The sequence below is a fragment of the Sparus aurata genome, chromosome 14, assembly GCF_900880675.1.
Source record: "Sparus aurata chromosome 14, fSpaAur1.1, whole genome shotgun sequence".
NCBI classification, from domain to species: Eukaryota; Metazoa; Chordata; class Actinopteri; order Spariformes; family Sparidae; genus Sparus; species Sparus aurata.
In genome coordinates, this window is record NC_044200.1 from 6,450,924 (window position 1) to 6,474,207 (window position 23,284).

The 23,284-nt window shown below is 42.8% G+C and overlaps 1 protein-coding gene across 12 annotated transcripts in view; it reads left to right on the forward strand.

Moving 5' to 3' along the window:
- nav3 (neuron navigator 3) overlaps nucleotides 1–23,284 on the forward strand; it is a 443,539-nt gene that overhangs the window by 387,726 nt on the left and 32,529 nt on the right. For 10 of the 12 annotated variants that reach the window (XM_030440425.1, XM_030440422.1, XM_030440427.1 and 7 more), the window contains 6 exons: nucleotides 14,523–14,646; nucleotides 16,030–16,339; nucleotides 17,550–18,276; nucleotides 19,582–20,007; nucleotides 20,807–20,848; nucleotides 22,957–23,114. In XM_030440425.1, the coding sequence (XP_030296285.1) occupies nucleotides 14,523–14,646; nucleotides 16,030–16,339; nucleotides 17,550–18,276; nucleotides 19,582–20,007; nucleotides 20,807–20,848; nucleotides 22,957–23,114 (1,787 nt within the window). The remainder of the gene's footprint in view (nucleotides 1–14,522; nucleotides 14,647–16,029; nucleotides 16,340–17,549; nucleotides 18,277–19,581; nucleotides 20,008–20,806; nucleotides 20,849–22,956; nucleotides 23,115–23,284) is intronic. The other 2 variants (XM_030440429.1, XM_030440430.1) reach the window with 2 other exon arrangements.

Here is a 23,284-nt window from a genome sequence, read left to right on the forward strand (position 1 = left end):
GTGTACATAAACTAAGTTCCCACGAGGCTCGTTATATTTCACGCTTTACTCCGTCCATAACAGCTCCCCCCGGCTGCCGCCCCTGGCAGCTTCACCTGAGGAAATGCATCTAAATGACTCATCAGATTGAGACACGCAGCCAGCAGGTGACTGGGACCATCTGGGGCTAGGACAGTGTGGGCTTAGTGTGCTGCAAGAAACCTTACATGATATATGCACTTGATGTGACTATAGGTGGTATTAGATACTGCTAATCTCCATTTATTGATCAGTTCAGCTATGTGGGTGTCCTGTTCAGCTGTAGAAGAAGTGACACATTCTTTTTCTGGAGGGGGTTTGCTTGAAAGGCAGAGGAAAGGATCAGATGTCCAGATTGATGTGTCTTTGAGCCTTTGTCAGACCTGGAATTAACATCCATCCTGAGTGATAGTCAAGGCTAAAAGAACGTGTTCATGCGCATCCCAGACCACCTCCATATGTGGTCTGAGCCATTGCATCCCAAAAGCATCCTCGGCGCATGTTGGGGGCCTTTAAACCCGTTCATTTGTGAAGGAATCGCTCAGAAGGGATGTTGATACCAGCTCTGAACAGGGCCTTGGTCATCACTATGGGTACAGACTCTATGCTTTTAACCACCAGTTTCAAGTATGACAAGATACTGAAGTACAGTACAGAGAGTAAGAGAGACAGGTACTTTTGGCAGTGGTCCTGAAACTGACCATCTGCCCCAGAGCAGCTGAACAAAGAAAGCTCAGCTTCCTCTTTTGATCAGTCAGTTTTAAAACAATGTAAATTCAGCCTCAGCTAAAAGCCCTTCTCTAAAAATACCCTCCTGTCATGCAACATAGATGAGCGCATGCTCGTGGCTTTACTGTCAAGAAAAGACGCCCGAGGAGAGTGTTTTGACACCGACAGGCTTCCCGTTCTTAGCAGAGACATGAATAAGTAACAGGGCTTCGCTTTTAGCATCCCGGTGTCTCGTGTGTGTGGCTCTCTCTCTCGCTCTCTCTTGTCTGAGGGCTGGACGATGGCAGCTGGCTCGGCGTTTTTTTGTTATGTGAAGCTTTTGGGGATTGGAGACAAGACTGCGTGTGTGAATGTGTGTTATGGTGTTCTTGCTTGACAAAAAGAGAGCTTGTTTGTGTGCTTGTCCTGGACTACATTTTGAGTGTGAGTGTGTGTGCAGATTTCTGCATGTGTGTTGCTGAGCAGCAGAATCCCGGCTGTCACTCTGCAGCGCACTGACAGTCGCGGTGAGGCTGAACGGCTCATCAGTGCTGCCGTAAGCAGCGAGGAGATTTGGAGGAGAAGGTTTTTGCCATCAATGACAGTCGTTATATAAGTTCCTGTGTAGTTCATCTTTGCCAGGGGCGCCGCTTAGGAAGAAAATATCCTCTCTCAGATTGCACCTGAAAATACAGCTCCTCAACGCTTCTGCTTTCCAGCTTTGAGAAGTTTTCTGGCACCCGTCAGTCTCTCTTCTGCCTCTCACACGTTTGTCTTTTTTCCCCTTAATGAAGAGCACACAGGCACAATGACTAAACTTAGCAAACTGTGATGGTAATTGGGAGAAGTTTCATCACCGATTTGAGTACCCAGCTGTTTCTTGCTCTTGTGTGAGTGTTCATGCAAATGTGGGCGTCCTCACTTGTGCAGGTGCTTGCATACAGATAGATTTCCTCTCAGAAAAAATCGCAACCCGCACAAACACACACACACACTAATTAGCCATCTTTTCATTCAGAGAAGCTCGTGGGAAAGTTTGCATGTTTTTGGAAGCTAAGCTTTCCTCTCATTTCTTATTCTCTGACACTGATTCAACTGTGTCTTCCATACTGGATGCTGCTCTCCGTATTTATCATTAATCTGAATATTTCCTCCAGGGGAAGCTTGATATCCCCATTAATTACTGTACTCACTGAATTAACAAGTGAAGTCAAGTAGTGACAGAATGGGCAGTGATGAAATAAAAAGACATCCTGCCCTACTTTGTTTTTATGAATGTAAGTTTGGAGTCCAGCAAAGCCGGTCCCACTGCTGAAGATGTTTACACTCAATAGACCGAAGTTAGATTTTCTCCTCCAGTCTCAAATATACACAGATGCTGTTTGCCAGGCTAAATACTGTATGAGCCTCCAAGTTTAGCAATGCTGCATCTATTTGGGTCTAAATTGGCTTCAGCTGAATGTTTGTCATCATCAGTTGTATTGAAAACATCCTGCCTTGTGTTTGTTTGTGTGCACGCAGAAATAGCTCCCTGATTATTCATCTCGATGCCTTTTATCTTTAAAAAAAAAAATGACTGACGTACAACTTAAATATTGTATATCACAGTATGTAGATACATTTGTCCTCTCAATATCTGTTCAGTTGCATCACGCTTTGTGAACGAGGGCTGACTTTACATTTGCGGGATGCTGTCAGTATATTCTGTTAAGGCACGTTTTCCCCTCTCTGAGCCTGACTCACAGCATGATGATCTTTGGTCCATATGCCCCTCTGACTGTGAACCACAGCTCAGTCTGTCAGGGGCAGGTTCATCTGCTAAGTCTGAGAGGTGAAAGACAGTTGTTTTGAGAGACCTATTTTAGATACTATTAAAAAAACTGCGATCAAAGGGGATCTATGTAAGCGTTTGTAGCAATATGTATATGGATTGTAATGTGACATGAAAAAATGAGACCCTCCCATTTCTCTCGGTTGCCTTTACAAGTCAGTAAACTCCTCTAGGAACCTCTTCATTAAATTTCTACAGTATTAATCATCCGAAATGAACTTAAATGATTATAATTTTGGTATTTAATTCATTGTAAACACATCACAGCACTTCAGCCACACCAAATGCTTCACTTACGTACAGCTGTAGTTATACTCTGTTATGTAGTGAGATTAAATTAGCCTGCTTCTGTTCAGAGGTGAAAAAAAACAACCTACCAACCACTTTAAGCGCCCTAATTAACAAACAAGATATTATATGTTCATTTGTCAGGTTCAAATGTGCTAGTAGATGAATTTAGTTAAACACATAGCCAGGCTAACTGTATCTAACTCTCAGCAAGACAGTAAATTTGTGTGTATCCCAAGCTGTCAAATGATTTAAGTTGAAATTCTTTGTTAGTTTTCACCATGCTAACATACTAATGTCTATATGTATATTAGAACAGTGGTGTGTTGACACGTTGTAGACGAGACACTTGGTGAATTCTTTATGAGGAACCACCAGCAGACACTGTTGAATAATAATTCACAAGATATTATAATATAGAAGAGATTCAGCTTGGTGTTCAAGGTGCTGCAAGGCTCAACTTAAGCAGACACACTCATACAGATGGCATCAGACACACACAAAGGAGATGTCCCAGGTCCCATAGGTGATCTGTCCACCTGGACTTATCAGGTTAGACCCTGAGGGTGACAAGGCTGAGGAGCTGATCCTGGATGAGGTCAGACCTGCCTCTCTTTGCCTGTCTTCATAACAAGTCCCATATGGTCTGGTTCTAGATCAGCTCACATAGGTCATTTCAGCATCAAATACCTGCCATATGTTTTGTTGTATGGCAGTAAAGGGAGTATGAAGGCACTCTATCGAAAAACAAAGCCCTCTCCAGTGTCATAAATATTCTGTCTGACCCTGAGTCGGTATAACGGCATAAAAATGTATTGTTATTTAGCTGAGATTCAATTATTCTGATAAAAATAGATGAATTACACCAGATTATGCTGAGGCGCGACATGTATGACGTCATAATTTTGTTTGTCAATCATTATAACTGAACAAATTGCAGAATGATTGCGATAGGGTTGGGCTAAAATGATATGTATTCACACCCTCCCCCTCTACCCCAACTAATCACTTTCTAACGGTCACTAACATCCCTCCATCAGTCAACTGTTGCTTTTCTTTCGTTACGTTCTCTTTCTCCATGTTTCTTGTGACTATCAGCAAAATCTTAATTAAAGGGTTCTATACCCTCTGTTGATGCAAATTATCCCAGCAAAAGACATGTGAGGGCTGAATGTATGTGATTTATGGGAAACTGACACCACACTGATGACTCACATTAAAGAGACACAAAGGTGACATCAGAGAGTAATAAGACGTTTTTATCCCTCCCTAGTGCATAATGCATGCGCTCAAGAGGTTACACATGAAGAATGTTCAACACCACATGTGAAATTATTTGCATTGTCAAGGCGATTATGTTTATTTCTTTAAGATTTAAGGGAAACAGAGATGGCATGACGGCTGTACGCGGAATTATTTATCTCGAGTATAAGGATGGGATTATAGGACGTCTATAAATGGGTCAATATGTTGTGCGACAAAGCTACATAATAAGTAATGTGATGTAGAGATAATGGGATGTAATGTTAGAAGAGAACGAGAAGGTGACCGGCGGATCTTAACAGTGCAGTGATGTAGTGCTGTATTAGAAAGCGAATGATTCTCTCCATTAACCCCAATGGTTCCAATATATCTCGAGTCTTTAACATGCTGTGTGGTCTCAAACTTTTAATCGAATAAGTTTGTGTAGTTACGAGGCCGAGTGTGTACAGAGGGGAAAGCTGCAGCTTATTTGACTGTTGATGCGGAGCTTGTGCCCCTGAGAGTTTACCCGGTTTGGGAATTAATTTTAAAGATTAAATTGTCTGCATGTTTTTGGTGTTAGAGCGTCTTCTTTCTTATGCAGTTGGCACTAATTTGTGATCAAAAGAAAAAATGCATCAGCTATTTGGCTCATTGTTCATGACTTTAAAAAAACAATTGGAGCATTTGGAAGGATTCTCTTGGAATATTTTCTGCAAGGGGAGATGACTTGGGAAGTCTTTAGTGTAGAGACACTCCAGTTTGGTATTACAGTACCAGTGTGCCTGTAGATAACAGTTCTGCTGATAGATTGAGCCAGGATGCCTTCAACGGTGTCTATAGTGCTAATGCAGGATAGATTTTAGGATAAATAGTCTCAGGGGGACGTCTGCTGCGGCTGCATCAATTCATTTGGTTGAAAATTTCCGAGGACATGTCTCCATTCGTCATCTGACAGGCCTAATGAGTTTGTGAAGATAAGAATCGACAAAGCTCCTATCATTGCTAATTCACTTTACTGCCGTGGAGCCTGACTCTGTTGTGGATTATGAAAATGTAATCTTGTTAAATGACGAGTGTTACGGTGTGATTACAGCAGCCAAACATTTATGAAGCTGCACAGGAGCCATTATTGTTTGTGCTTCTCTTTTTGATCAGTAAACAAAGACTCATCTAAACATCAATCAAACCCTTATCCGGTACATAAATCTGGTTCTAACCTCAGATCATTTGCTTTTTAGTTGTTGAACAAATAAATTGCAACTTTCATATCTTAAAAGAGACAGTAAAAGAGGTAAAAGCCTAGATGGATCTTCTATTTAGGTGTCAAGTGTCAGGACATACATACAGTTGTTAGCTAATTGTGACAAGTCCATCAACGTTGTGTCCCGTAGAGACACAGGGATGACTCATTGATTGTGGACACACGCCAAGATTCCTGGTAGAGGGATTCAAACCTCAGCTGAGGGGCTTGGGAGAGCTGCCACTGTGCTTCAGTTGTAATCCCATGATCTGACAAAGATAAATAATATCATGTGCCAGAACAGTAAATGATGACGATGTTAAGTTGCATTGTGGGTAATTTGAATGCAAGATTTAAAAAGGATAAAGAATACATGGAGAAAAAAAGCCAAAATCTCTGTTTCTGCCGTATCCATTTTCTGTTAGGCAGTTTATCACATTATATCCTTCCTTTTGGAGCCACAGAAGTATTTACACTGCTTTTTGGTAATATGTAGTCATTCATCAGCACTTGTAAACACACTTCACTGTTTAATATTGGTGGAGTTACCCTTTAGATAGTTCATCCCTTATCAAAGTTTATCTAATTTTCTGGCATTATATTTTTTTAATTTGGAAGAAGAGGAAAATACAGATATGCTCCGTACAGTACAGTGTACTTCTTTGTCCGGATGTCTCCTTTCAGGCCACAGGAGGAGGTTGGCGGTTGGGCCGGGCGGTGGGTTGTGAGCACTTATGTGGGCTGTTTGTTTGCACATTCACCGGCAGTTTGCCACAGACTCGAACAAACCCCTGCTGGCTTGTATTAGCTTGCTGGGAACCCCTCACTGCCAAGCGGCTAAAGATTTCTGTTGTCGTCTTTGACCGCATTGCAGTAGGAAGCCTGGACGTCTTTACCAGCCCAGGCGGGCAGCACTGACGTCCTGCTGTCTGTCACTGCTTGGCAACTGGCGCATTTGCAGCCCGTCCCTCCAAGGTCACTCTGTTCCTTTCATTAATTGAGTTGTGCTGAGCTGAATTGGATTTCACAGTCAATGACAAGTCAGATTACTTTTTTTTTTGTCCGCATGCAGAACACATTTTTTTTCCTGACACAACACCTTGAAATGATTATTTATTTTATTACAACGTCTGCTTTGCTTTTCTCCCTATCACCCTGTACCCACAGTAGGGATTCATCCTGTATTCAGCTCTTTGCTAAGAAAAAGGACTTTCCGGCATTAGGAGCAAAGGTTTTATTGTGATAAACAAAGAATTGCATGGTAAGCATGAGCAGTGAAAAGAAAACCCAAAGGAGGATGAAGCAGGATGTTTGCGATCTCTTGGAAGAGATTTCTTGATGTGCGAGTGGCATTTACTTTCCTCTGACACCAGACCTCAGGAGATAAAGACGTGACACTGGGCAGCTCTGTGTGACTGCGAATTCAGATGGCACCGATGAAGTCTTCCTGGAGAAATAAAGGCGAATAACTCCAACAGCTTATCATCCTCTCCCTGCTGTACTGCCCGCCATTAGGCTCTTTCGGTGCTTGAGAGTCATGAATAATGTCCCAACACGAGGCTCGTATGGACAGACTTTTCTGAGCATCTCACGCATTATGAATGAGATCACTTCCAGTCAGAGGCATTCGACAAAGACGAGGCACAGTCGGCTCTCGTCCAGCTTCCTCCTTGATTTGGCTCGATTCTGCATTGTCATCCTCCTTTAATTAACCCTTGGTAGACCGCTGCTGACGGCATGTCTGATTGCCTCTCCAAGGGCTGACAGGCCCATCCTGGTGAGGAGGGGAGGGGAGATGAAGAGAGAGGAGGGGGAGCCAGCAGCAGCAGCAGCAGCAGGGGGTGAAAGTGGAAGAGTGAGGTAGTCCTTTCTTTCTTTGTCTCTCGATCCCATTTCCTCTCTGGACTCCGAGACATCTCAGAGCTTCTACACTAGCTTCTCTGCCAGGTGGGGTTTTGCCTCCTGTGGTAGTAGGCGCGGTAGGGAAACAGACCAAAGACAAGACGACAGGCAGTGTCCATCCACATGAGAGGTGAGCTGACACTTCCACACAACACAACTTCTGTACGGAACCTGTAAACAGCTGATTGACGCAGCTTTGTTTTGCGTGTTGGAGTTGAGTCAGACTGTTGCACTTGTTCTGTTTGTGCGCTCCATCAGAGTCAGAGAGAAAGTGATCCAGCACTGGCAGGAAAAGAAGAGTAAAGCCATGTGTGAGGGCTGCTATATAAATGTGTGTATACTATATGTGTGGGAGAGAGAGGGAATGCATTTCAAAGTTTTGTGTGGGACAGATAGCTGCCATGATGCTTGGCAAAGGACATCTTTGTTGTGGCTTTTCTGTTTCCCACCCTGCGCACTTGATGTGCTCATGATGTGTCACTAAGACTTTGTCATCTATTATGGAACCTAAAACAAGCATTCAGAAAACACAAAAAAACAACACATCGTGTATGTTTTCCGTTTAGGCTTTTATCTAATTAATTAGATGCTTTTATGTATGTTAGACCAACTTAGCTACTATTGGACAAGCTTTTGTTTTAGGGTTTGGCTTTTTTGTTGTACTCTTTGACCATGTGTTATTTTATTTTGTTACAAGTGACAAAGTCATTGTAGAGTGTGTGATTGATTAAGGTCCATAAAGAAAATTAACACATTTAGGCAGACTTCAGTCTCTACAGTATGAACATCTCAAGCAACCAATGAAGTACCAATCTCCTAAGTCAACAGATAATGAAATCTTTGAATGAGTGCAGTTTCAGTTTCGGCCAAGACCTTTGCATGAGCTTTAGTTTAAAGGCTATATTTCTGTTGTAAATATTTGTTCATTTAGAAATTCTCAGTCCAGACGTAAAACTTCCAGTTTACTGTCAGTCAAGCTGCAGGAAAAGCCTCTCTCTTTATTCTACAAAGACTTGTTTATTTGTTCACAAACACTTATTGCACTGTTGACGATCAAAGGATGAGGAAACAGCAGTTCAATCACGTGTGTTTTTCTAATTTAATTGCTGTCGGATGAGAATTCTTTTTCCTTGATGTTTATCTTGTTCTCACTGTATTTTCCAATTTGTCTGAGGGATTTTAATGGGTTTCATAAGACAGGCGTTTTCAGATAGAAGATTAATAAAGTGCTCCTTTAGCTCAAACAGAAGCAGAAAAATGACCAAAAAAATGGATTTAAGATTGTCAGAATAACGATCCCATGTTGATTAAGCCATTCATAAATCCAAACTGGTCCCAGTGTCTTCAAATGCCATCACATGTACTTTTTTCCCCCAGTTTTGTTATGCAAGAGGTCCTCTGAGTAAGTGTTGCATTTTCTCATCTGCAGACATCCCACCTTCATTTCCTTCAACACCATTCCCTCCAAATGTTTATCAGTCCCCTCATCAAAATCTCATTTACCTCCATGATACAGTGTAATCACCGTTGTTATCCTTTGTTCATGCTGCTAATGACATTTTCTCCTCTTGGCCGTTGAAAGAATAAGACCCAGCGTATTGAATACTGCATGAGATAATGTTTGCATGGTTGAGTGAAGCCACAGCCGTGCATTCATAGCATGGGAGCAGCTAAATGCGGCAACGCAGGAGGCAAAAAAAAAAAAAAAATCAAGGACTTGAAATAGTATCTGCAAAGAAATTAAAACATTTGGAAGGTTAGCTATCGATTCACATTGTTATTGTCTTTGTCCAACCTTTGACTCATAAGCTCTCCTCTACATTGCTGGGGTTACGTGCCTTGCTAAAGGCACCTCAGCAGCATCCAGGAGGAGGAGAGTCATTCGTATAGATTTTGCCTGCTTAGATTTTCCCAACGGGTCCAAGGTTTTAAAAAAACAGGTCATACCTTTTTATAGCACTAGTTATTATACAGTTCCATGCCGCCCCTGCTACACTGACTGATAGAAGGTTGCACTATGTAGGGCGTTACAGTCTAAAGCATCACTGTTGTGTTTGTCCACTGAACAGAACCATCACGAGGGAAATACAGTGTGTTTTCTAAAGGACTCTGAACGGAAAGACGACGACTTGTTTCGCACCATCTGCCCATTTCTGCGCTTATGAAACATGGGAGGGAAGCCAATATCCTCCACAGCAGTCTCCTTGCAGGCATTCTGCTCTGTACATTGTTGCTCATTGTTAATTTAAGATGTTATGACACAAAAGTCCAGCTCACCCTCCCTCGCTGTAGGGTTATTGAGTTCGGCTGTGCCATTTTTAAGGAGAAGTGGTGACGTGAACGTGTGCTGGTCTGAGGGGAGGAGCTCGGTTAGTTCTCTCCCGTCAGTGCAGTCAGAGCTGATCCAGAGAGTCGGCCCGATAAAATATTCAGCCCGTTACAGTCGGGCGGAGCTTCTCAGGAGGGGGAGCGCTGTATTTTTTGTTTTCTTTTTGTTTTATCAACCTTTTATCCTAGGAAAATCCACAGAGCAGGGATGCTCTTTTTCAGTAGTCCCCAGCGTCCCATTCATCCAGACAAAACACAGTCGTCTATTACTGTGCACTGAGCAGCTCCACTGGAGCACCGATGGTGCAGTGAGAAAGGTTTTTCCTGCCTTATCTGAAGGGAAGTTGATCGATATCGATGACTCTACTGTTACCTCACCTTGTCCGGGGGTATCTGGCTTTCAGAAATGATTTTCTGACTCTGACTGAAGTTTGAAGGTGCTCCCTATAGTACTTTTTGAGATATAGTTGTCTGTCGTCTGTGATTTGAGATCTTATTTGGGTGTTTTTGTTTGTCTGGGTCTTTTGAATTCAATTATAGTATATCTTCAAGTCATACACATTAAAACTTCAATCCTGGTTTATTTGCTGATACTTGTTGCTGCTGTGTGTAACATTTGGTTTACCACTTCAGCTCCCAGTTTCTATACGCATTGCGAAGTCAGTCAATAATCAGCTTTTTTACAGTCATCCACAGTACGATTTAATGATGCACATAGGTGGAAGAGTTTTCCACACAACAGTAAGTCACAGTAAATCTGTAATAATTTAAACTGATCCTGTGTTAAAAACTGACCAAAATGACTTTCTTGTTTTATAGTCATAACAAACAATTGTGATCGGCACAAACCTGAGCGACTATACACTGCATTTCCTGTAAATGCTTCACAATTAAAGCCACCCCATATGTTGCAATAGGAAACATAAGGTTCACATTACCTGATGGGTCCTACGTGCACAGCTGTAAGAGACTGAACAGTAAACAGCGAGGCTGATATCAATGAGTTTAAAGCACCAACAGTAATTCTTCATTACATGCTGTTTAGTTTCCTGTGATTCTCCCGCGTATGTGATGGCAAAGCAATTTAAAGCCAGTATGTAACGGGTGCGGCGGACTCCGTGACTGACAATCAAAACTACTACTTTGAAAGATAATTACAACATGTAAAAACAAACGAATGGTAAGTGCAGAAAATTGCTGACCATAATTTCATATCACAAATAGACTTTGATTTCATATTTCATTGCCAGTGTCTTAATAAAGGTTGGTGGACCGTGTAAACACCAAGGACATCAGCGTGTCAACGTCCAAAGTCTGATATATAATTTTTTACTACACCAGAACTCAAATACTTGTTCCCTGTAGTGTATCAATGTTGGACATGTGTTCTGCTCTCTATCTCTGTAACTATTGCTACATCATTATCAGAGTTTCAAGAAAAAATGTCCATACCTCCACTGAGTGCCCTCATGATAATCTATCCATTGCTTGCATTTCAATTAAGCGAGCTAGTTTTGCCTTTCATTGTCCTCCATTGTACTAAACTATTTTATTAAAGGGATTTTGCTGAAAGACTAACATTTACAGAAGAGAATGCAAAAGCTAAAGGGCATCTTTACTGTGTGATCATGACTCCACGAGCTATTCACTGTGACTCATTATGTTAATGAAGCAAGAATTACCCTAGAATAGTTTTAATCATGTTACTCACAGTTCAGGCTAATTCTCCAGAAAGGAGATTTCCAGCACTGCACTAGAGAGACCACCCTCGGAGGAAAGAGCGATATTTTGCTGTCAGGGGAAACTGCGCAAGATTATTTTCAGGTTTAGATAAGACTTGGAAGTCAATGAGCTTCTTAACAGCCATCTGCCTCTACCTGCTCATATCACCACGACTAACCATCCTCTCATTGCTGTTTCACCATTCTCCTTTTTCTACTAGCCTACCCAAGTAAATGAGCAGCGCTTCACTTTTATCAAGTTCAGTTTGTCTCAGTTTGGAGGAAATTACCGGTGATGTGGAAAAAGTGATCCTTATCTCACTTTAAAAGAAGCCTGAATAATATTTGAGATGTGCAATTAGACATGAGGAGCAATCAGCACTCGTGAAAGACCATCTGTGTTTGAGCTCTCCTAAATTTCCTCTCTACATCTCACTCTTTTTCATGCCTTCCAAACTCTCAGAAACAATATTTTTACACCATACGAATAGAGTTATTCTTAAAAACAGGGGTTTCTGTATATCTGCAGGCAGAATCTGTGTTTTCATCTGCAGCCAAGTCACTCTGGACTGATTCATTTTGTTGAGAGCATTACATTTGGCTCCATCTGCCCCTGTTGTCTGTCACGCACTGAAGGCTGGTCTCAGCGGAAGCTGCAGAGTGCACTGCGACTCCCCTGTCACTTCTGAGGAAAGTATAGCTGAGCAGAGGGCTAACTTTAAATCAGATTGTCAAGGTGACCCGGCAGCCCCTGTCATCACTGAAACTTCACTGACCGCACATTTAGCCTCGACACTTAGATATATTCCTCAAACTGTCATGCTGTCAGACAATTCCCCCCCCCCCCCCCCCCAACTCAAAAAAAGATCCACGGTATCAGCAAAGACAGGCTTAAGTGCAGATGAGAGGAAATGATTAAAGGGAAACAAGCCAGGCATGGTTCAAAGCCATCGATTTCCAAAGGCTTTGTTTGTAAAAGCCTTGTGTGAGCAGAAACACACCCACTAAAACACTCAGTTCAACTTCTGTTTGATATCAGAGCTCGAGTCGCAGCGCTCGACAGCAGCCTCTTTTTTATTAAAGGACTGCAGCAGAGCTGTAGATGCATGAACATCAGTGCTCGGACTGACAGCAAAGATTCCATTTATTTTTTCTATGACAAGCTAGTCTGTGCCTCAAGCATCCATCTCTGAGGCACTTTTCCGATAATGGGCTTGAAATGAAGGAAAATGAAATCTCCGAATGAAAGATTAAGCAAGGATTAGGTACGATGTTCAATAACAGAAAGGCCTGTTTTCTTTTGCTTGTTTTCTTTTTTTCTTTTCTCTTCTTTCTTCCAGCTACATGACTGAGGCTGATTTGAACATATCACAAATAGCTAAAGTAGTCCATCCGAAAACAAAGCCTGCAGTTTGAGTCAGATTTTGGCAGTGAAGATAAATGCTGCTCATTCTAAATCAGTCATAAGAGCAAATCAATTTTGCTCTGCACCAGTGGACAACTGGGTTTCAGGGTGTCTACTCTGCACCACATTCATTACAAACCCTGTACAGGTGTCAGGTGAATAATAACTTCTGCATTATGAATCTAGCCACTGACCTTTACATCTCTGCAAAGACGGGATGGTTCACATTTATGATAGCCATGCTGTTTCACATTAAGAGGTTTGTGTTACACTTCTACGACTATTAACACTCCCTTTAATAAAAGGATCCAATACAGCAAATGAATGGCATGCCTGTTTTTAAGCATAACAACTCTTATGGTTATTGATTTTTCTCTCAACAAACTTTAGAAAATCAATACCGCCATTATCTTTTGGCGGACGGCTCCTGTACACGTCCGCACATCTCCTGCTCGCCCACACTTCCCTCCCGTCCTCCTTTGTGAGCCTTTTAGAAAATGACTCATTATTCTCTCATTTCCAGCCTGCCTTCGGGTTTCATCCTTGTCTGCCATGAATTATAGATGGCGAGCCCGAATTGACTCGCTGGAAAAAAAAAAAAAATTGTAATTAGCTTCTGGAAGTTGTTTCAGATTTTGTATGTCAAAAAAATCATTTCAAATGCAGGGCGTGTTAGGGATCCATCAGACTGAAAATTCACATCAAAGTCCTGTAGGATCCGCTGGTGAAGGCAATTGCTGGCTGTTTGTGCGAAAACTCTTTGTTATCCGTTACCGTGATTCCGATCACAGCGTGTGGTCGCATTGATTGACATCTCTCTCTGTTTTCATTATTTCTGCATCATTTGAATTAAATCCTTAAGGATGTTTGGTCAGATGCGTCATGCAAATTAAGGGTGGAGTCTGACACACACGTAGACATACCCACAGTACATAAAAGCGACCACACATGCGGATAAGACTTGACGTGTTGGCATGGAAACCAATTAGTGAGGACTCTGTGTGTGTCTCTACTGTACATGTGTGTGTGAGCCATCCCAGCTGCAGTGCTGGCTCACTGTCGCGTCATGTGCGTGTGGGTGAGAGAGGAGAGGACAATGGCAGAGAACGAGCGTTGATGTATTATGATTGAAGGTGATTTATTGTGTGTGATAGCTGAGAATGGGTTTCCAGATTACAGAAACATGTTGCAGGAATTTTCAGAGCGATTAATTTGGTTGTAATTAAAGAGCGTGTGTGTGGAGATGATGGCTGTTCGATCCATACGCTCCTCATTCAGGGGGCTCTCGGTGTCTGTCAGCTTTCCACAACAGCTAAATACTGACATGCTAATGAAGATTCCCTTTATTCCTCCACACACTCAGAGTTAATGAGGAGCTTAACGATTAATGAGCCAGTGCCTCTTTTTTTTCTCTAAAAAAAAAAGGGAAAAAGAACTCAAATACCCACAAGTCAATGGGGCACTAAAAAGGAGCACAGCTGTTTGAAGAGACAAATTTGGCAATTACAAATGGTCTGCAAGTCTGCTAGCCGAGCTAGTGATAGGAGACTGAAAATTATACGTGTGCTTCATTCCAGCTCTTCTTTCTGCAATCCTTTAGTGACAAGTGGACTGAAGTTTTAATTAGAGTGAGAAGCTGGTGGAGTGCAGGTAGTTTGCTTGTTAGTCAAGCACAAAGAACTGCTGTGTATGGTCAGAAGAATGCTAATACTGCTGTATTGCTCCTGTCATTACTACCACTGCTATATCTACCACTAGAAAGTTTCATATCGGAAACCGAAGCGGGACCTTACTGACCTCTGTTCTTCCTTCTCCTCTGTTCCTCTCCTCCTGTAGTTGGGACGACAGCAGCTCGGTGAGCAGCGGCCTGAGCGACACATTGGACAACATCAGTACTGATGATCTGAACACACCCGCCTACACCGCTGTCAGCTCATCACGCAAAAGCAAGGGAGCACAGGTAAGCATCAACCGCTAGAAACATTCCTCATCACCTGGGGTCTGATGTCACTTAGGGTCATGAGGACCTTTTGCCACGCTAGCATCGTAGCTTCATGAATGGCAGTATTGGGTGGTCTGTTGGTCAGTCAGTCCGCTGTGGTGCAGACCAAAATACCTACTCTGTCGCCATCATCAGGTCGAAATTTCAACTTCTGTAGTATTTTGGTTTGTGACCAAATGCAACCCCTATTCCAGAAAAGCTGGAGCGCTATGTAAAAGATAAGTGAATACAGTCCATGTAGTAATATCGTTCACACAAATAATGTTTTTCACTAGGTAGTGAACCTTGTCCTATCCTTGCTTGTGAACAACTGAGCCTGTCATAAATCACTTCATACCCAATCGTGATACTGACACCTTTTACCAATGAACCTGCCTACCTGTGAAATGTTACAACCAGGTTTTTATGGAGCACTCCATGACTTTCCCAGTCATCTTTCCCAGTCATTTGTTGTCATTTGTTTTTGTTGCCCAAAAGGGGGCTTTATTGGCTGGAAGGGTTTATCGAAAGAGTTGTTGGTTAATAACATAATGATTGATGTACATACAGTAGGTAGTATTTTTGTAGGTTGAGTACTGCTTTAACACAAAACACAAAAGGGAAGGTATACAAAGCAAATATAGATGCTGACCACTAATAGATAAACAAACAGAATTGCCACATCTGACTAAATTCATCCTTCAAAGTAGTTAGAAGCATGTTGGTTTAGCATGAAATCAGTGCCGGTCTGGGTGTGAGCTCTGACATCACAGCTGAGGGAATGAACTGCAGACTGAAGGCCACCGCTCAGCTCTGCTCACCGGCTTTTTGCTGTATTCTGCCAAGTATCTTTGGCCCCTCATCAAATACTCAACAGACTGCGCTCTTAAGAGACTCTGGTGTTGCTAGGGAGACTGGCCATCTGTTAAGGTAGGGTAGTTATCACTGCTGCTTGTGTGCGTGTGTGTGTTTGTGTTTGTGTGGGTGTGTTTGTATGCGTCCCAAAAGAGAAGATCTGGACATGGATGATTCCAAAGATAGCTTCAGCCTCACAAACATACACACACCCTGCTGCTCTGTTTGTTCATGGACTTATATCTCTTTGTGGCTGCTGTGTGTGTTAAAATAGTCTTTCTTATAGGGTCATACCAACGATTTTTTGAGACTATTATTATAAACTTTTATTTGCGATTCAGTATGTCAAGAAAATATGTGACCCAAAAACATTTAATATATGGCCCTGTAGCGATGAGCTGGTACCTTTTCTAAACATCCCCCACTGGTGCATTTAGGTTCACTCCAACATTCACATTACCTGACTGTCTATTAATATCTTCACATGCTTTGTTTGACACCTTCCAGTCCCAGAGAGGAAGCAGGTCCAAGCATGCCGAGCAGGAGGTGAGCAGCAGCTGGGCCGGAGCTGAGGACCTGAAGAAGGTTGAGGAGGAGCTGGACGCAAGCATGGACCCTGGCAGCGGCTCCTCCCGCTGGAAGCCTTCCTCATCCTCCTCTTCCTCTCAAGCCCAGGGCCAGTACGAGGAGGCCGGTCAGAAGGCCGTCGCGCTGGCTCAAATGTCCCAGACAGGCTCTTGGAGAAGGGGCATGACAGCCCAGGTGGGCATTACGCCACCCAGGTCCAAAGGTACTTCTGCTGCCCTCAAAACACCAGGTAAGACCCGCAACATATATTTTTATGGTAGAATTAAAGTGCAGTAGTACACTTAATGCAAGGATTGGTTTGTTGGGGTCGCCCCAGAATATAATTGTTTTCAATACAAGATACATTAGTTGAATTTTGAATTGTATGTGGGAAAAAGGGTGGAAAAGTTCCCAAATGTGCAAAAAAGCATCTTGGCCCTGATACAGACACACATGGCATTGAAGCATTAGTCCTTTAATAAAGATTGTCTAAATCCATATGCTTCAGTACACTTGGGACCTTATATCTGAAGTCTCTCCTTATAAAAAGCACTTTCAACATAAAGTTCTGCATGTGAAGCAAATAACTATCCATAGCCACAAGGTACCAAAAGAAGAAAAGTTTTTAATTGTATAGTGGTTAAATTAAATAACACACCATGTGGGACATTAATGAGATCATTTTCTCTGGCTATGTTGTTTTTTTTCTGATACAAGTGTGTCAAAACGGATTAGAGATGAAACAAGGTCCAGTCTCCTTTTCAATCAACCATGTAAAGCAAGAATATGTTTTATGTCCTAATGTACAAACATCTACTTAAAACTTCTCTAATTCTAAAAAGATTAACTTGTAGTTCCTTTGAGGTGAATTTCCTTTCAGATAAGATTCTTTCAAGTTTATTTTATTGTATTCCATTAACCACTTTGCACACATTGTGATGTTTTCTATTCAAAACTTGATCAAACAGGTCATGCTTCATCAACAATCATCAATATTATTTTACTGCCTCAACTATTAAGGAGTCCAACAACCTAGAAACTTAAATACAGCATGTAAAACCCATACAGCACGTCAAAATGTCTTTAGTGAAAATGAATATAATGTGCTTCACTTTTATAACTTACAGTGTATTAATTTTAGAAGAACAATGTTTTGTATGTTGGAGTTACGAGTTATGAGTTGCAGCAGATTTACCTGAAAACTGATGATGTAATGATTTTCCTCCCTGATACCTGCGCTTGGCAACTTCAAAATTGCTCTTAAATTTTCAGTCCACTCAGCAAGGTTAGCAGCTGTGTTGTAGATAAGTATTGGTTTTCGATGCAGCTGGCTGTTGGCCAAAATGTACACTAATTTCCTACCCTGTGGCACCACAGGTGATAAAGACTAGCGCTGAGCCAAGAATCTCCTGAGGCTAATGTTTGTATTTGTGCTAATAAGTGTTTATGCAAATTGACAGGTAAAACTGATGATGCTAAGGCCTCTGAGAAGGGCAAGGCGCCTTCCAAGAGTTCAGCTGGCATCCAGCGCTCACCCTCAGATGCTGGGAAGAGTAGTGGAGACGAAGGTAAGAAACCTCCCTCTGGCATTGCACGCCCACCTACCACCGGTTCTTTTGGATACAAGAAGATCCCGGGTCCTACTGGTGCTCTAATCACCTCCAGTGGTGCAACGCTCACCAGTGGCTCGGCCACCCTGGGCAAGGCGCCCAAATCCTCTGCTGCCCTTGGCAAAGGCACCGGCATCGGTGGTGTGCGTAAGACCAGCCTGGATGGCTCACAGCCTCAGGATGATGGCATTCTACTTAGCTGCAGTGGCTCTAAAGTGACCCTGCAGTACCGCTCTCTACCCAGACCGGCCAAATCCTCCAGTGGGGTGGCAGCAGGGCGCAGCGGGCATCGCTCTAGCTCCAGCAGCATCGACTCAAACGTCAGCGGCAAGTCAGCCGGAGGGGCAGCGACACCTGCGGGCGCCAAACGCAGGGACGGGAAAATGGGCTCAGACCGCTCCAGTCCAATCACCATTAACCAGACAGACAAGGAGAAAGTGGCGGTGTCAGACCAGGACTCAGCAGCAGGACTATCCACCTCCCCCAAGTCCAGCCCCACGTCCAGCTCTACAGGCCAATCAGGCCTCAGGCAGCCAGGCTCCAAGTACCCTGACATCGCCTCTCCGACGTTCCGCAGGTCAGACACACAAAAACATGCCTACAGCTTGTGTTCTGTCTTTGTCCCTCACCACGTGTGTTTCTATGTGAATCAAACATTTCATCACATACTCCTTCAGTCCCTCGATTATCAACAATACAGGATGTTTCTTACAGTGCAGTAAGCATGCCTTTAGGTGTTTTATGTCTTATTTTATCAAGATTCAGACAAAGTCATCGACACATCTATTTCAGAATTAAACAATGTTTTCACTCATCATGATGAACTGATGTTTGTGCTGCCCAGTGATGTTTCCCTGATGCAGGCTGTTCCCCAGACTCCTGTAACCAATAGGGGCATTTATTGAAGATGTCATCCGTAATGGTAGAGTCACACCATGGCCAAAAAATACTCTGTCATCTATCACATTTAGATATGTTTGGGTGCACAAAATGAATATAAGACACTTAATAAATCATATTTCAGCGCCTTCATAGAAAAATGGATTGAGTGAGTTTACTTGACTGCACAGCCAAGGGGTGCCATTACGAAGATTGTTCCCTTGTGTGTGTGTGTGATAGCTACTCCACATGAAACATATCTTTATCCCAGAGATGAAGGTCTGATGGCATTCCATGCAGGTCAGGCAAATCCAGCTTAGCAGTCCTGATCAGAACAGACAGGAGACAGGAGTTTCTCGGCACGCCAATTCCTGACTCATTAGAAGCACGCGTACGGCAGGCGTGTCCAAACATCCGTCCCATCCGATCCGTCAAGTCAACCCGTTTCATCTGCATGTCTTCAAGCTTTTCTTTTTTGTTTCCCCAAGACAGCATCACCTATATGCTTCATGTGGTTGCGATGACAGACTAGGACAGGCGCGGTATGAGTAGCAGACTGTCAGAGCATATGTGGGAGGCAAACAGAGTTGAGTGGCCTAACAGATTAGGTTATTTAAAGTCACAGGGTTGAAACGGGCAAAGCTGCCGAAGCAGATGTGTCGATGTAAATTACTGAAGGTTCACAGCTGAAATGAGGTGCAGTTTGCTGCGAGGAATAAATGTGCGCTCAGTCTTTTATCTGGAGTTTACAGTTGGTGTTACAGTAAAGATGTGGGGATGTTTTACTAACTGGTTTTCACTCTACCTCACTGATCCTTGAGTTTCTTGATGCGTGTGACCAATGCAGTAATACAGTTTCATATGTTGGATAACCTCAATGTAATCCACTTTCTCAACCCCAGAGTATACCAAAATCTTTCATTTTCCAGTATGGATCTTGCAGATGCTCACCACTAGCCCTTTGAGCATTTCTAAATGACTGCACCCACCTCTCTACCCCCAGATTGTTTGGCACCAAAGCCAGCAGCAAGGCCAGCTCTCCGGGCACGCCCGACTCTGGCAAGTGCCCCTCATTACTGGGCAGCCCCCACGGCACGCTGGCGAGGCAGGCCAGTCTGGACTCGCCCTCCTCTGGCACGGGGAGCCTGGGCAGCGCCGGCGGCCTGAGTGGTGGCAGCAGCCCACTGTACGGTAAAACCCCAGACCTGTGCACTGACTCCCCGGCCTCCAGTCCGGCCTCTGGCCTCTCCCTGCCCTCCAACGCTCGGCCCTGGCCTGCCTGTAGCTCTTCAGCTGGCAGCAAGGACACACTGAGCTGCCAAAGCATGACCAGTCTGCACACCAGCTCTGAGTCCATTGATCTGCCGCTGGGCCTCCACGGGCCCAAGGTCACACGAACCGGCAGTGTCAAGTCCACCCTGTCTGAGGGGTGAGTAACAGGGAATACGATTGGGCTGAATCGTATTCATTGTTTCATTTGACAACAGAGACAAAAAGTGTATCTCCCTACCCTCAAATATATACATACAGTGCAAAGGAAGCCTGATTAATAATGAGAAACAAGAAGATTGATAATAAGAAATATCCATCAATCCAGAACACGGTTTTGTGGGATTTAAGTTTATTTTCTGGTGTGGTCTGAAAAAAAGAACCATCCAAATTCAGTATATACTGTAGTTCAGTTTGGTAAGGACATACATGAAGTCAGTCCTTCTGGTAGTTTCCCAATATTATATCAAAGCATATAGCGAGTGTTTCTTGGATCATCATTAATAGAATGTTACACAGTCCAGACAATATTAACTGTCCAAAGTCATGCCAGAAAAGTACCACAATAAATTTCAGATCATTTCAGACGCTCACTTCCATGTGAAGACTTTATGAAGATGTTTCCATCGTTTTGTCCCCACACTCTGCATGCAATACATCTCAGGAAATAAAAATAAAGAGGGCTTACTTTCCCTTACTAGTTTAGCTGTATGTCTCAAAAATGAAACAATTGACTTAAAAATTGCCTGTGTTTTATATGTGTTGTCTGTTGTGTTGTGATGCATTGATAATGTCTTGTTTTCTCCATTGTGTGTGTCTTTACATATATGTGTGTGTGTGTTTGTGTTTGTGTGTGTCAAAAGTTTGTAAAATGTGACAAAAGTCTTTTTCTCATGTATCGTAAAAACAAGTGTTTTCTGGTGTTCATCTAATTCACTCATCCTTTGTGTTTTTAACAGCATGCCTCTTGACAGAAATACGCTTCCCAAAAAGGGACTGAGGTACAACACATCTGCAGCCAGATATCATTCTCAACTGTTCTTATTTTGTTCACTCACATAGATCATACATGAAAATAATCATTCTGATATTAAGAGTACTTTGCATGTTGATGGATATGTATAGCAGTGATTCCCAACAGGGGGTAACATGTACACCAAGAGGTTGAATGAGGCTATGTAGAAAGATTATGAAGAAGCTTAACCAATTTGAAAACATTGACATTGAAATGTAAATAAATCTCCCTCAGACTTCCTTTCCTCATATTTTCAAAACTGATAGATAAATGGTTGAAATAGATAGCTAGCATTAAAAAAGTTATCTGAAATTGATGGATGTATCTTTAAACTAGTTAGCAATGGATAAACAGTTAAAATTAGCCAAAAGAAGGTTAATGGAAAAGCTACACTGATTTATAGTATGTAGGTAAAAATTATGGATACAGTATTATATTGGGTAAACAAAATGGTTAACTTAAAGTAGTGAATTAACATTTGAAACAGTTAGCTGTAGGGTATCTCTTGCTCCTGTGGGGTTTATATGCACCTTTTTTATTGGTGCAACGACTGCAAAAGAAAAACACCTGACAGGGCTGATGAAATACATTTAACAAAAAAAGGTTGGGAACCACTGATCTAGATTAGCAAATGTTGTCATCATCTCAGCAGCATTTACACTGCGTGATCAAATTTCCTGCATAAATCAGACCAGCTATGGATTAAGATTTTTTTCAGAACTGAATACATTACGCAGTGAAGAAATAAAAAACAGTTTCATCTGTTCTGTCATATTTGCCACACAAGTTTTGGTCACCTCATTTAGCCTACTCAGTAGCACTTTTTGACTTTCCAAACCCCTAAATCCATAAATCTAGATGATAACTCTTTGATTGAGGAAACATTCTAATGCAGTATGACTGCTGAGATGATCAGAAAGGCATGTGTTGATCTGTTTGTGTGTATGTCTGCTACTGTGCATCCTCATCAGATTCTCATCTCAAGCACTGTTAGAAATGCGGTAAACACAGCTACCATGACAGAGCAGTTCTTCCTCAGCTCCAAAAATGGACTAAACCTCCTGATAGCATTTCTTCTGTTTGCCGAGGGGGAGAAGTAGAATGGATACTTTGACTTTAGCTAGGACTAAAGGGGCCGAGACAGAAATACCATAACCCATTCATCACAGTGGCACAACCTCTGCAGGGAGCAACTTCTCCAGCCAATTATGCAGTAGTGCTGCAGAGGGGTTGGATGGGGCATGCTGGTTTCAAACCATTCTTTCATTTCAGCCACATACGGTGCTTTTTTGGGGCCTAAAAGCATCTGATCTTATACCATACTTTATGCCAGCTGGGTGTGATGTTCAGTGCAGACTGCAGTGTCTTGTTCCTATGAACAGTTTTTTCCTGACAATATTTTTTTACGGCTGTCTGTTTACATCTGAAACCAGGCATGATCTTCAGATTTCTTACAAAACTAACAGCCCCCTTTAGTCGGATAAAGACACGCACTGGTCCTCCTTAAAGACAATTTGTAAGCACTAAGTAGACAGTGTCAAAAACTGACCCTTGGATTTTTCAGTCAGTTCCATTTCGACTCCAAAGAGCAACGAATGCAGCTGTGTCACACCATTCAACACACTCTTAGACACCCAATCCCTGCTGGGGAGAATATGAAGCATATGCATTGGGGACTGGAGCAGGGTCAGATGTGACAAGCGTAGTAATGGGGGCGTTGGAAGGAAGACAGCGCTGAAAAGGGATGAGTGCAAACTCAATTATCATCCTCAGAGGATTAAATATGGCCGATTGTCATGCCTGCGATAAGGGGGCCTTGTGTTGCTGAGCCACTTTAGAGCTGGGGAGAGAGGAGATGAACGGCAGTGTCAGTGTGTTTGGCAGCTTTGAGCCGAGGCAGTGAGTGTATACAAGACTGTATGTGTGTAAATGCATGCATGGGAGCATGTGCTATGGCTGCACGTTTTTTACCATTTGCCCACATGCTCTGTTATTCAGCTCGGCACTTAATTCATCACCACAGAGCGTTACTACTGGGACGTCCAAATGTGTCTCTTTTCCGCCTGAAGCTAACTGTGTCTTTGTTGGTTTCAGGTACCCTCCGTCCTCCCGGCAGACATCTCACGAGGAAGGCAAGGAGTGGTTGAGATCCCATTCAACAGGGGGGCTTCAGGACACTGGCAGCCAGTCCCCGCTGTCTCCTCCTGGAGCTTCCTGCACCACCACTGGAAAATACCACTACTCCAACCTGCGTAAGTGTATAGTAGGGCTGGTCAAAGTGGACCCTGTGTGCCAAAATCAGCCAGCCATATGGTCAGATTTGGCCTGCCAGATGTTTCTAGTGGAACAAAATATACAGTATTCATATCTTCTGGATCATTATATAGTTTATATAATACATATACATGTTTGACTTTTAATG